General features: G+C 38.9%; 1 protein-coding gene across 2 annotated transcripts; it reads right to left on the reverse strand.

Moving 5' to 3' along the window:
* Window positions 1-1270: 1270 nt before the first annotated feature.
* epha2a (eph receptor A2 a) lies at window positions 1271-15283 on the reverse strand. Of its 2 annotated transcripts, none has more exons than XM_055213489.2 (17): window positions 15083-15283; window positions 14736-14803; window positions 12623-13286; window positions 6174-6329; window positions 5759-6091; window positions 5340-5467; window positions 4835-5012; window positions 4589-4688; window positions 4327-4382; window positions 4062-4187; window positions 3775-3960; window positions 3606-3667; window positions 3313-3522; window positions 2698-2847; window positions 2412-2605; window positions 2170-2325; window positions 1271-2059 (listed from the first exon to the last, which is right to left on the reverse strand). In XM_055213489.2, the coding sequence occupies exons 1-17, from the start codon at window positions 15165-15167 to the stop codon at window positions 1951-1953; spliced, it is 2961 nt and encodes a 986-aa protein (XP_055069464.2). In that variant the 5' UTR covers window positions 15168-15283; the 3' UTR covers window positions 1271-1950. The 2 variants fall into 2 exon arrangements, with proteins under 2 accessions (XP_055069464.2, XP_055069463.2); XM_055213488.2 differs by having other exon boundaries at window positions 4589-4691; window positions 15083-15282.
* Window positions 15284-15471: the final 188 nt, after the last annotated feature.

Raw genomic sequence — 15471 nt, forward strand, 5'->3', positions numbered from 1 at the left:
TCACAATATTTAAGTTATTTCTTTTTTTTGTACTTTATTTTAAAATTGTTTACTGTCAAAGTCCTTTGTGAAAATGTAGTTTGTTTTACAAAATCTTTTCAAACACTTCTACATAGGTTTTAAACCTCAGTGTTTCTCAGCCACTAGGGGGCCTCAACAGACTTCCTTTGGGGCCTTAATATCACCAAAGTATTTAAAACTGGACGAAACAAGCATTAAAAAAGCTTATACCACTGAAAATCAAGATTTGGTTATTTATAACTAAAATACACCTTTCTTGATTCCAAGCTCTTTGATATGTTATTGAGCCAAAAATATATTGGCTTAAATATATTTTGGAATATGTTTACAAAAATATATTTTTCACCAAAATAGTTCTATAGGCCATTTTTTTGTAAAATTTTGAAATATATTTTAAAAAGGAAATACATTTTCAAGCATTCAAAATATATATTTTGGAAGAAAAACTTAAACATAAAAGTTTTAAAAAGGTTAAAAATGGAATATATTTTCAATTTTTATAAATTAACTTGTATTTAGCATATTTAAAATATATTTAGGCAAAAAATACATTTTTGCCATATGGGATGTAAATTAGAAATGTATTTGCTTGCTCTTGAAATACATTTTGAAATATATGTTGATATATGAAGGTTAAAATTAAATATATTTAAAATTTTAAAAATATATTCAATGGAGCATAACATTCTACAAAATGTATTTTGCATATATTTAAAATATACTTCTGGCCAGAGAAATTTATTTTTTGCTGTATGGGTAGAGCCTTGGCCAGTTATGGGATTATCTTCAAACAGTAATTTACTGTAAAAGACATTTAAATTCATTATTTTTAATTGATAGTAGCATCTAACTGTTAAACCAGACCAGGGAAAACAAGGTTTAGCCATGTGTTTAGTTTACATGGTAACCTGTTAGACAGCACAATTAAGAGCTTATATCTGTCTGTTGTTATATAAAATGATTTTTACTGGTTTCATTTCTTGATTATAATATATTGCATTAATCTGATTACTCATAATCACTACAATGATCATTAATGTTTGTCAAAGTGGAAGATTTACATTCATATAGACTTCAGCGTGTCAAGTTTATTCAGCATGTAAAGTCAACAGCATCGGCCAAATGCATAAAAGTAATATAAATGTAAATGTGTACTTTATTCGAAACTAGACAAATAGAAAATGGGTTTATGAATTTTGTTTAAATTTTGTGTAAGGTGCATGATGGACAAAAAAAGAGAGATGCAAGATTAAGACTTACAAAATATTTTACTACTTTACAGTACATCATTTTCTTTACAGACACGGACAATAAATAAAAAAATAAATATTAAATAAAAAAAGAGCTGAAATTAAACATGTAAACATCCCGTGCTATCTTTAAATATAAAACAGGCCTGTCAACACGTTTACTGAAAAAAAGACCATTTAACATTTCCTAACCTTTATACAACTGTAAATGTACAAACTTGAAACAAACTTCAATCCCAGATAACCAGTAACTCTGGTGTGAACATTTATATATCATTTATGTCCATATTTATATATCATTTATATGGAAATATATGGCCAATAAGGCATAAAACAGTAAGACCTGGTCCTCAAGGTTACTATCATGTACCCTTCATAGTGTTGTTGTTCAGCTCTTGACATTTGTCAGATTATTAGAGCTGAAGACAACAGTTACAGTACTTGAACCATACCATTATACATCCACTTAATCAATATGGCTTTAAAGTGACACAGAAAAGTAAGGCTTTATCTACAATGAATTTTATATATAACTATATATAAAAAGTTTCAAAAGGAGAGATGAAATACAATTATAAAATATCAGTAAACTGTTCACACTTTCATAGCTAGTTTGTTTAGTCCAGCTTGAGCCAGCTCAACTGCGCATTCAGTAAATACAGTACAGATATTCGCATGGTCACACTGCAAACAGATTAAAGTTTCCCGTTGGGTCTTGAAGGCCCAGAATGCTGTAGGCTATTCTTTTCTGATGACCTGGCAACCGCACACCGATGTTTCCAATGTCCCTTTATCAGCAAAGAAAATTAAGAGAAGCTTTAGATAAAGGTTTATCAATAATTCATAACTATAGTTAGGTTTATTCCATACATTATTAACCATATGTACAAATACTTACTCAATTTTCAAGCACAACACTTGCTCCATAGTTTTAATTCCCGAATGGGCGAAGGTTTCTCTGTACTGGCCCATCTTGATTGATTCCAGCCATTCATCCACTGACCTGAAGGGGGCGCCATCGTTACCGCTTGTGCTCGGTAGACGAATAGAAACACTGAAAAGAGCAAAACTGGCGATTAAAAACAGGAAATTCCTTGTAACTGCAATAGTTGAAGGCTATCATCTGTTACAGTTTCTTACCGTGGATCGATACTGGCGATGGCCAAAAGCGATTCTGGGTTACGAAGTAGCTTCTCAAGCAAGTTGACGATATCTACAAAGCGTGGTCGTTTAAATCGGTCCTGCATCCAGCACTGTAGCATGAGCTGGTTGACCGCTGACGGACAACCCATCGGTGCCGGCAACCTGAAGCCTTCATTTATGGATTTCATCACCTATGACCAAAATTTCAAGAAAGATTATTTAGCTACTAAAGTAACACCCCAATTTCAACTTAAACATAAGGTCCTTGATATAAAAAAAATACCTCATGATTGCTCATGTCCCAGTAGGGTCTCTCTCCGTATGACATCACCTCCCACATGACTATGCCAAAACTCCACACGTCACTGGCCGACGTGAACTTTCTGTGAGCTATCGCCTCAGGCGCCGTCCAACGAATAGGTATTTTTCCTCCCTGTAAGGGTACGAGTTTGGTTAAAAAACTGCTTACATGACAATACAATATTGGAAATAATAAATAGGGCTGTCACGGTTACGAAATTTGGCTGACGGTCTAATAAATTGTGACAATTATGACGATTAATTGTCTATTTTATTGCTTTGACATTTAATTCTCATACATTTTTTTTGTTGTTGTTTATGAAATAATTTCACACATTGTTGTGATTATTTAAATTAAATATTTTGCAAGGTTTAACTGGCAGCAAATATTAATACACATAAAGCATATTTAAAAGTAATCTGATAATGTCTCATTTATAAAGCACGCTGCAGCTCCCCCTTGTGTTTTTTAGAGAGCTGTGCAATCATTGTGGTGATCTGAAATAATCGCAATGAGGTCAAACAATCGCGATGAGGCGAATATTTAATCATTGTGACAGCCCTAATAATAAATATATATTTATGTAATGATGCTCACCGTGGTTGTATAGGTTCCTTCAGGAAAGTCCTCCAGCACCCGTGAAAGGCCGAAATCTGACACCTTACACTCCAAGTTGCCATTAACAAGTACGTTGCGGGCAGCAAGGTCCCTGTGGACGTAGTTCATGTCGGAGAGGTACTTCATTCCTGACGCTATGCCACTCAGCATGCCCACGAGCTGGTACGAGGAAAAGTCGCCATCGTGGTCCTGCAAAGCACAAAAGAATGAATACTTCTGCTACATCACTGTAAATGTATCTAAAAGAAAATATCAGTAAATACAAAACATACCCTTAAATATTGGTCCAAAGCTCCGTTTTCCATGTACTCCGTAACAATCATGGCATGTTTGACTGGAATACATAGAAAAGACGAGTGTTAAAATACATACTGGAATGGAATTTAATTCAGAAATAATTTAGGGTCACAAATATGAAGTGTGAGGGTATTGGAGGCTTACATTTGGTGACCACACCCTCAAGGCGGATTATGTTCTTGTGAGAAAACTGGCCCATGATGCTGGCTTCACTGAGAAAGTCTTGTCTCTGCTTTTCCGTGTAACCGGATTTCAGCGTCTTTATGGCTACAGCGACCTCAGAGCGCCCTGGTACCGTCAGAGAACCACGAAACACCTCACCAAATTCCCCTAGGGAACAACATGGAAACACAGTTTTCATATCCGCCCTGTAAACATTGTATAAAATCTAAATAAAAAATATGGCTAGTTTAAAAAGTTTTTTAACGTACCTGCACCAATGACTTTCTGTTTGGTGATATGACTCGGTTGAATTTCGCTGGCAAACTTGAGGATGGCCACACAGGGGTCCTCATATGTATGGGGGTCGATGTAGGTGGCCAGAGGAAGGAGTTTTTCTGTAATAATCAAGCAACGAATCTTTGGTCAAGATAGTATACACAACTGTAGAGATGTGCGTGCAAGCGATCTCTGATAAACATCTTGACGTGACGTATTAGATGCCACGAATGGGCTGAATTAAAATCGCTTTCATACCTGGACATGAGAAGTAATCTCCATCCACTCTCTGTCGGACATGCGAGTTCAGTCTCCTGATGAAAGAGCATTGAACAATAAATTAAGAAGCTAAATTAAGCCGTTGATGAATGATTACATATCACAGCAGGAATGTAAACAGCGTGGGACTAAACTGAATCGGAATGGAAAGTTGGGAAATCCAAAAAGAGATGTGATAAGGATAAAAAAGAAAGAAAGTGCATGGGGTGGAAAGTGTAAGACGAGAGATAAGTTCCCCAACCTTTTGTGCAAAAGCAAAATGACCACCACGATCAGCAACATGACTCCGCCCCCAGCGATGGCACCCATCATGACCATTGAACTATTCTGGGTTTGAGATTCTGCTGTTGACGAACAAAAAAAAATTTTTTTTTTTGATGTGCCACCCACTGCCTATCACAGATGCATCAGTTACGCGCTATTGTACGTGAAAGCAAACAACATGACAAACAAACACCTACGTACACATCGGCACGCACGCACTTACCGACAGGCAGCGTCTCGAACTCCAGCTCGGCGCTGTGGCTGCTGGGATGACCTTCATCCGTCAGAGTGTGAACGCGAAACACGTACTTGGTGCCCGGTAAGAGGTCATTAATCTGGACTGAATTCTTTTCCAGAACCAGAACGGTGTAGGTGGTGACATCTAGCTCTCCGGGATCCTCCTATGAAACAACGGGAGGAGGAAATTGAATGGTTAAACTTGGAAAAGCCACAAAGGGAAAGCAAGTTACTGCTCGGGTGTTTTGGGTGGGCTGGTTGAAAAGAGCCCACCCCCCAAGTTTCTATTTAAAGCTTGGGTCCTTTCTATGGGATATTTTCGTCTGGTCTCGTCCGCTGGTTTGTCTGACCCTCTAATAGGACAACATCCTTAAATAGCACAAGATTTAGCACTAACTGAGTTACATACTAAACTTTTGAAAACCTTCAAAAAGGTCAATTATAAGAAATTGACACCACTAACAAAAATATTGTTCATTTATAGTAGTTACCTTCTTGCGGTACATGAGCTCATAGCGAGGGGTGAGGTGGTTTTGCAAATGGTGGTCCACAACCCAGGATAAAGTCAGACTGTTGGTGGTCCGATCTTCGACTCTCAGGTACAACACCCTGGGACCATCTAAAACAAAGCCATAAATAATAAGTAATCCAGTATATAAATACTAAACCATTTCCTATGCAGGCATGAGGAAATAAATAGTATTTCTTCTAAAAACTTAAACTAATTAACTTTGCTGACTGGTGTGTGGTGGGTAGCCAGGGAAATCCACTCTTAAAATATACAACCATAGCTAAATTTTCATTGGCGTGTGAGAAGTAAAATGATTTATTATCTCATGCCTGGTAAGGAAATGGTGTTAGGCTGGCCGAATGTTAATGTAAATAAACTTGAACTCTTCAAATGTCCAACCTGTGAAATGAAGCACCGTTGTGATTCTCTCTGTGGCTTTCTGCCGGCTGAACTTCGAAACGCCGCTCTGGGCCTCGACTGTAAACGTGTAGTTGACGTGAGGCTCGAGCTCACTAACCACAACCTCCGGGTCTTTCAAGGCCGTCTGCGTGGGCTCGAATCGCACCCGACCTCCGCACGGCAAACACAGACCACCCTCGCAGCGATCGCATGCCACGCTGTAAGTGATGTCATTGCGGCCGCCAGTGTCTGCTGGGGGGCGCCAGGTCAGTTGCAAACTCCCCGCTGTCAGAAGAGAAGTGTACCCTATGTCTCGGGGTGGGCTTGGCGGGGCTAAAGAAGAAAAGCAGAATTTACTTTACACTTGTTTGTTTTTACAATTAATTTTGTGCTTTTAAATAAATCGAAGACTAACCAGAGCAGGGTGCAGAGTTAAGATCTGTGGGCGCCCGGTAAAAGCCCTCCAGGCACGGACACAAGAGCGCTCCATGACCGGAGCGTTGGGTGTTATCCGGGCACTCTTCACATGGTCGGCTGGAATCCGTGCTCTTGTAGTAGCCCGGTTCGCAAGCTATTGTAACACAGGAAAAAGCACAGGTGAGCAAACAACAAGATTCACCTTTAGCTAAAAATATATGCAGTTTCGTTAACCGCCACCCTGTGACTTCTTTATTATTTTCTGCCATTGTGTGTGCACGCATGCAGGGCGGAACCACCAAACTATGGGAAGAGTCGATCTTTCATCGCAAATCCGCAAAACAAGAGCTAATGGAGCCAGCGCGACAAACATTCGAACGTAAACAACAGGCATTCAGAAAAAGCAATGCGACTTCAATTGAGCAATAGCAACACACAATGCCATGCGGAAGACTCCCAGGCTGATTTTAAATGCCAGAACTAGTCAAACTGGTCAGTGAGCTATTGTACAGTTCAAACTGAATATATCCACATTGTCAATTACTTTACAAAAGATAAAAAACATGAAAGAAAGACATGTGATCTATAGGGCGCATGTGGATGTCCGTTGGACAAAACAGGATGTTGGAATTGCGAACATATGTTAGTACTCAGGCCTTCTCTTCTCCTCCTTTCCTTCCTCTGCCGAAGGATGAGGACATACTATAACAAAAAAAGGAAGAAACTGCGGAAAGAAGGATCGGGGGGTGATATAACAATCATTAACACACAAAAAACCAACGGGAATGATTCTGTATCACATACTTGGCCCAGATTAGGTGTGCTTTTATAATAGGGATGAGAAACTCACTAGCTTGCAAAATCAGCGTGAATGTAGTTTCCACACAGTGGAGGAACGTCCTTTGAAGGGAGCATGTCCCCCACCCCATCCCTCAGCACCAACAAAGGGCCGAGGTTCAGATTGACGACTGGCGGGAGGTGAGAGAGTGTGAATGGGTGCGTAAGGATCGCTGACAGAGGCTCTCCCGCTGGGATTTTACACTGGGTTTTGTGTATTTGCTCTGGTGTGTAAGGGTGGACGTCTATTGAAGGGGGTGCGCATAAGAAAAGCAGCCTCTCTTTGTCCATTTTATTTGAATCCAGAGTGCATGGGGAAACTCCCACTTTATTCTTTTAATCTTCTGATTTGGGTACGATTGTGGGCGTTGTACGTGAAATTGGTAAATCCGAATCCGAACTTCACCAAATGCGTGTCAACTTTGAGTAATAGGTCTCATTTAATACGGTGACTGGTGAGGTTGTTTCCATGGGGATTTTTGTACACTACATGAGCAAAAAGCCGAAGGCTTGCGACAGTGTCTATGCGTCAGGCTGACCGATTTCACCAGGGAGCTATTTAGGGCCAAGTTGCGTCGGTGGAGAGTGTCACGGCTCCATCAGAGACAGCACATGAAGGAAGTGAGGATAATTGACTAAGGATTTTTGCGCACATTTGCGTTCCCGCTGAAATATGCATGACACAATTGATAGGCAGGGCGGATAAGACCCAAGTCTTTGGCTGGTGAACACAATGCACAAAGGGAATAGTTAATGCACTTTGGGTGGAAAGGTCAGCGGTTAGAATAGCAGTTGTGCTAATGCATAGGTCGGACGTGGCTAGTAAGAGAGCAGATGTAAAGATTTCATTGTTTTATGAACCATCTTCTGTAAAAATGTCAAATCAACATATATTTTTATGTTACTTTAACTTAACAAATTAAGTTAAAAATGTCTAACTTATAAGTTATGTCAACTTATCACAAGTCGAAACTTAAAAGTACACTGTAAAAAAATACTTCACTGCCTTAAATTTTTTTGGTAAATCAACTCAGAGATGAGTTGTCACAACTTATAAAATATAGTTGAGAAAAGTCAACTCAGTTCTATAAGTTATAACAACTCACCTGTAGTTAAAACAACTCATCTCTAGTCAAGATAAATAATAGTTTGACGACTTGTAAATCCGCGTTGATTCAACAAAAAATTTTAAGGCAGCAAAGTATTTTCTACAGTGTAGGTTAAATTGACTTTTAACTTTATGCAAAATTGTTTTTAGTGTACCTTATATTTATCTTTTACTAGAAATTAAGAATCATAGATATATTATCAACATTAATATAAGTTATATTTTTATGGATTTAATTTAATTAATATTTTTATTAAGTATATAGACGGTTTTAGCAGTAGCAACATAAACAAGCGGCTTTCGTGGTCAACACGTAACTTCCTGTAAACTCCGCAAATTTTTGACGAGGTATTTGTTCAAGATTTCAGTTTAGCAGCTAGTCAGAACATTAAAAAACTGAAACCGGATGTAAAGTTCGGAGCAGATGCGCATCGCGCCACCGCATGTACGTCCGATGAAACGGTCTATACATACATTTATATTAGGGCTGTTAACCCGTTATTAATTGCATACAAAAAAAGTTTGAATGCGTGTATTTATTTATATTTTTCTTATTTATTTATTTATTAAAAATATATACATAAATAACATTGCACCTATAGTTGTGTATTTATATATACACATAATAATAACACAATACACACACAAAAATATATTATGCAAATCCAAACTTTTTTGTATGTGATAAATCTTTTGACAGCCCATTATTTATTTTTTTATATACATTTACTGTTCGACAGTTTTCAGTTTCATTATGGATCATTGAAAACCCTAAACGAGGTGAAATAAAACTAGTGTAAAAATTACGCAACTGCTCCAGCTTTCATTAGATACAGTTTATATTAAACTGAAACTGTTGTTACTCATGAACAGTACCTCTATTCATTGTATCTAGTAGCCTCATTTGCAATGCATTTCATTAGCAGCACAAATACTGTGGGTTTGATTCCAGGTAACGCACATACTGGAAAAAAATGTATGCTGCTTTAATGCACTTACAAGCCACTTTGGACTAAAGCATCCTCCGAATGCTAAAGCCATGATAAACAAACCTAAAACAAGACATTACTACAATTAACCACTACAGAAAATCTAGGGAACATGGGAAACATGGGAATTTCCCCCTAAACTTCTCAATTTCTCCGGCTGGCCATTCAAATAATTTCCCTTCCCCCCTTCCTGCCCAGCAACCAACCACAATTGTCCCCAACAAATACTGGCAGGTGGCGATAAGCCGAACAGCCGAACAGCAGTCACGCAGAAATGCACTCGTAAAACTCCTCTGAACACAATGACAACAGCAAATCTATTGTCTCTGTGGTTGTTTGGAGTTAAGAAGCTTCATTCACGTCGAATGCTTTGAGGCATCTTTACGTAGATAAAGAACTTCACAGCAAATTGCATCAAGAGGTACGGCTATAGGTTGTTCATTCCTACAGCCCTTTCAAGTGATGAGTGGATGAAGAAATTATAGAGTGAAACAGGAAAAATCTCTTTGTCACACAAAGAACCACACTTTGGGATGTCTGGACATGTACAGCTCATTCCTGAAACATGTCATCAAAAATAGTCTCCATTACGTCTCTCCCAAAGGCCGTTTCATTGTATCATCTGTCATCATACTTCCTCCAAAGGTGTCTAAACATTTTGCACGTCTCTTGGAAACGGCATTATAAGGGAAATGTCCGGAATCTGCCCTTTTCCACTAACCCAAAATGCCTGAAACATTCTGCAATTCCATGATGTTCTCCAACGTCCGGTTCCTGTAGGATTGCCAGAAGCAAAGGTCTTCAAAACATTCCTTCCTGAGGTTGACCTTTCTTTTGGTTAGTATGTGTCATTTTTTATAAGACTTATCATTGGTAACATACCGTACCCTTCGGAGCGTTTCTGCCAATAGATATTTCTCTATTGCTTTTGGAGTTGAACCACAAGAAAAAAAAGTGTGTGTGTGTGTGTGTGTGTGTGTGTGTGTGTGTCAACCTAAAACTGCATTTTCCCACAAAAAGGTGTCCAGAAAGCTCCAAGCGAACCTTTAATTACACGATGACTACACAGACAGACTTTGAGCATGCCAAACCTTCTCTGTAATCTGTGGTGAGCCATTGTCATGGTTACACACTTATACACGCAATGTGATTCAGGTAATAGCAGCCCGGCCCACTGAGTCATATCAGCTGTTGGGAGATATGGGAAAACTGAGATAATGCCTTAGGGAATTTTATTAGGAAAGAAAAACTTTGAAGGGAAGATAAAAGTAAAGTAGCCCTTGAAAGTATTTGGCACACTTTATAATATGAATATAATCACATGAAATAACAAACTTATCTTGGTTAAATAAAAATCGCTTTTAAATGATAAAACTTCAAGGGGCGGTTTCCCGGACAGGGTTTAGATTAAGCCAGGACTAGGCCTTATTAGCATATTTAAGTAGGTTTAACAAATATACCTTACAAATAAACATAACTGGTGTCCATCTTAAAACAAAATTATGGCACTGATACATTTTAAGATGTCAGTGCAAGCTGTTTTTAGTAAAAGGGACACTCCACTTTTTTTTAAATAAATATGCTCATTTTCCAGCTCCGCTAGAGTTAAACATTTGATTTTTACCGTTTTGGAATCCATTTAGCTGATATCTGGGTCTGGCGCTACCACTTTAGCATAGCTTAGTATAATCCATTGAATCTGATTAGACCATTAGCATTGCAAAAAACAACCAAAGAGCTTCAACATTTTTCACATTCAAAACCTGACTCTTCTGTAGTCCATTGTGTACTAAGACCGGCGGAAAATGTAAAGTTGTGATTTTCAAGGCAGATATGGCTAGGAACTATACTCTCATTCTGGCTTAATAATCAAGGACTTTGCTGCTGTAACATGGCTGCAGCAGGCGTAGTGATACTACGCACCGCCCGAAAAATAGTCCCCTGCCATTTTAAGTTACTAAGGGGACTATTTTCGGCTGCTGGTTAATTTTCTGTCGGTCTTAGTACACGATGTAACTACAGAAGAGTCAAGCTTCAAATAGGAAAAACACCGAAACTCTTTGGCTATTTCTTAGCGTGATGCTAATGGTCTAATCAGATTTAATGGATTGTGCTAAGCTATGCTAAAAGTGGTAGCGCCAGACCCGGAGATCGGCTGAATGGATTCCAAAACGTCACAAATCAAAATGTCTAACTCTAGGGGAGCTGAAAATTTTTTATAAATTTTTTTAAAAAGTGGAATGTCCCTTTCAGACACCTTCCCACGGTTTCACTGACAAGGCTTAAGGCAAGTCCTAGACTAAAACACATGTTTGAGCAGCTGAAAATAACTTGCACTGACAAATGTACCATTGATTTATCTCAATCTAAAAAAACACCAGTAAGGTACTTTTCTAATGCAAATGCTTCAACATCTTAATTTAACTAAGGCCTAGTCCTGGCTTTAGCTAAGCCTCATCTGTGAAACCAGGCCATAAAACGTATACTTTAGTCTGGACTAGGCTTAAGCCCTGTCTGAGAAACTGCCCCAAAGTCACTTTGGGACAACTTGGTAATTTCGAAAATGGCTCTGAATGTGACGTTAGTTGCAGTATCATCTGTTTGCAGATGTCACTTGGCTTGATAATGTGTTATCTAAAAGTTTATACATTTTATAAAGTGTCTCTCCAAAAATACAGTTCAAGGCCACTGCATTTATTTCCTGATATAAACAAAACAAACCCAACTGGTCTGTTTGTCTATTATTCTTCATCTTTCGAAGATCAAACTTTTCACATAAGCTTGTAAATTAAGTAATTTCCATTCAAATCAGACGGAAAATGCCTGAAGGGCAAAAACCTATGAATGCAAATAATGCGACTGTTAATAAGTGTACACTCCTATTCAAAGGCAACCTGTTATCTTCGCACTTCCTTCCTGAATGCATTCAGAAATAATACACCGGCAGGTGAGAGGGTGTGGGGCCGGCTGAAATTCCATTTGACTCGAGTCATCTCGCAAACTCCTCAGACAGCTTTGTGGCAACCACAAAAATCTCTCGGGCTTCCCAGACACACCCTCACCCGCAAACACACTCGCCATCTGCCCACCGACAACAACCTGCAGTTGCTCCAGAATCGCCTTTGGTATTCGGGTCAACTTCTGTGCATTTATTGACTCTATATAAGAACAATATATCAGCAAAACCGATTAAAGTTGCCTATTTGAGATTATAGGTTTGCATTAAAGAAAATGGTCTGTTTTTTAATTCATTTTAAGTAAATGCTATGTAAATTTCCTTTTACGTTTTTGCATTTGGCAGACACTTTTATCCAAAGTGCATTAGAATATAATTTTATTATCAGTATCAGTGTTCCCTTGGTTTGAACCCATGACCCTTTGTGCTGCTATTGCAATTGAACTATACACAAGAGCATACATTTAACAATCATTCAAATCTAAACGTACACTACAGACGCCCTGTTATACTGGCAACCCACATTGGTTGACCCATATTATATTAGAAAAGCTTACCTTTGCAGGTTTCTCCAACAGCATGGTAGCCCGCTCGGCAGATACACTGACTCACAGGAACGACCCATTCTCCTTCAGCGGTGCAGTACATTCGTGGAGTTGTGCCTCCAACCACCACTGCGTCCTTCACACAGGTGCCCTCCACCTCCGCCAAGGCACCCGATGCCACCTGTTCGGGGAAGGCGGCCAGGTTTTTCATCATGGCTGGGCAGGTGGTGTAGAAAACCTTCAAACCCAGGAGAGCAACACAGCCCCCTAGATCCTGGAACGCTAGGTAGAAGCCCCTTCTGGAGAGGGGCCCGATGCTCCGCCTCTCAATGTTCACCCGAAGATCTGCTCGGCCCCCTCCGCGATTGGCCGTCACTTCGTCGGGCGCTACAGTCGCTACTTTTTTAAACTGGCTTTTGCGAAAGTTCGTGCCGACATCCGTGTCGGTTTCGCCTAGGTAGAGGCCTAATGTTTCTCGACAGGACGGCGAAGAGCCGCCGAACGAGCTGCAGTCCCGGACGACAAAGCGTAGCTCTATGGTGACGCGAGAAACTTCGGGCCTACGTTGGATGAAAGTCGTGCGAAGCCAGTTGTCCTGTTCGACATCACTGGCGACATTGCACACGCTGTAGGTGTAAAGAAGAGAGCCGTTCACCACCGTCTGGACAATCTCCCACTAAAAAAAATTGAGAAAGAAAAATGTTATCATTTTATCCAATGATATGCAATAAACAAACATTCTTCTTTAAATTCAGAACATATTTCACACATATTCTGCTACAACGACGACATATTAGGCCTATTGAATGTGGGAAGCACACCTTTGTAATAGTATTTCATTAGAAGGGTGTGGACGAAGGACAAAAAGCATGCCTTCGTGAAAGAAAGGCTCTCCTCTTTCCCACAAAGCTCACTCTATTTGTCTCTCACAAAAATTTTCTTTCACTCGGCTCTTCAAAAAGCTCTAGAATAGCTTGCAAAATAGCCATGACCTCAAAGCGTTTTCTGGTCAAAGCAGCACAGAGCTGATGGAAAGCATTCACAACATCAGCCGAATGAAAGATGACAGATCGAGCCTTTAAGACTAATTAAACAGGTTAGTGGGCAAGTATGCTCGCTCGGTGGAAGTGGCGTAACCCCGCGGTACTTCTCGAGTGGTCTTAGTGTGGCTAAAGAGGAATTTGCAGTGGCTTCTTCAAAAAACAACACTTCAAAGACAAAATGAGGGTTGCTTACGAAAAGTGCATAGCCTCAGTTTAAAACTTTGGAAATATTTAAACAGTTTTTCCAAGCGGAACCCATTCGCTTTTGGTTGCGTTTGGTATGTCGGGTTTCCCACGTCTTTGAATTTCCATAATTTGTCCAGTTAGTCAGGATTAAAGGATTAAGATTTAAATAGATAATTTAGAGATAATAAGAGAAAATTCAAGACAATTAAATGTTTAAGGACTTTGGAAACTTTTATGACTTAACAATTAAAAGTTATTTTAATTGTTAAAAGTCATTAAAGGGATGGTCACCCAAAAATTGAAAATTCTGTCATCATTTACTGACTCATGTTGTTACAAATTATACATTTCTAAATAAAAGTAAGATATTTTGAGGAATGTTTGTAACCTATGGAAGTAAATGAGCCCCATTTACTTTTTATAGTAGGATAAAAGAATACCATGGAAGTGAATAGGGCTCATGAACGGTTTGGTTACAAACATTTCTCAAAATATATTCCTTCATGTATACAAGTTTGTAACAACATGATAGTGAGTAAATGATGACAGAATTTCATTTTTGGGTGAACTGTCCCTTTAAGGCCCATATAAAATGCAAAATAAAAACCAAAATAGCCTTAGAAACAACATACATCATAAATAGTTCATAAAAGGTTATATTCATATGGCATGTTGCCAAAGAAAAGTTGACTTATGATACTCAGGTATTGACTTTTATAGTTGTAAAAGCTTTGTAATTGATTTGAGGATATGACTCAACAGACTCTGGTGTTTTACAAAACTCATTGACACTGACTCATGCATACTTTAAGATGTACAGCAAACGAATGAGAGACTGAATGGAGCCCATTCGCATTTGTTAATTAGTTATGAGGAAAAAGAAATTAGCAACTTACACCCTCTTCATTCGGCCTGGTCAACCAACCCAACTCACTTCCGGCAGCCTTCATATCAAGCAGCACATCTACGTCACATATAAAATATTTACGTTAAATATATATGTATACACATTATATACATTTAAATTAAATTATTACATGAAATTAAATGCACGTCTTAAAGGTTAACGTCTTATAAGTAATGCTTTGATCAAATAAAATAAATAAAAATAGCAGTCGACATATCAACATGACAATCACCGCTAATATCTTAATTTATACTAAAGTATAAGGTTATTAACAAAATTGTGATAAGTTACATGACATAAGTATCGACGTGCACTTTTCAAGGCAGTTTTACTTACGTTCCTTTGACTGGATCACAATAAATACGTTGTTTACAAATAAATATACAAATAAGAAAATAAGCGAAGTGCGGCCGTTCTCCATCGTCTTCTTTAATGTAAAGTTTTTGGACCACACGAAATTCCTCACACTCCGGCGTCCTAGCGAAACTGGATCTTGCTAAAGTGAACTGAAGTCTCATTCATGGATATGGGAAGTCGAGTGACTCCGCCCCCTGGAATGCGCCCCATGTATGGGGCCGGTAGGCGTGGCTCCGGACGCGTGGGTGCTTTGAGTGACAGCCCCCACACCTGTTCAATGGGTTTCGGAAGTTTGCCCAGGTTCATTTGCACAATAGTAATTTTAGACGATTTGGCACGGTATCAGTTCAAAGACAGAGTCTTTTCAG

This window comes from Misgurnus anguillicaudatus, chromosome 8 (genome assembly GCF_027580225.2).
Source record: "Misgurnus anguillicaudatus chromosome 8, ASM2758022v2, whole genome shotgun sequence".
NCBI classification, from domain to species: domain Eukaryota; kingdom Metazoa; phylum Chordata; class Actinopteri; order Cypriniformes; family Cobitidae; genus Misgurnus; species Misgurnus anguillicaudatus.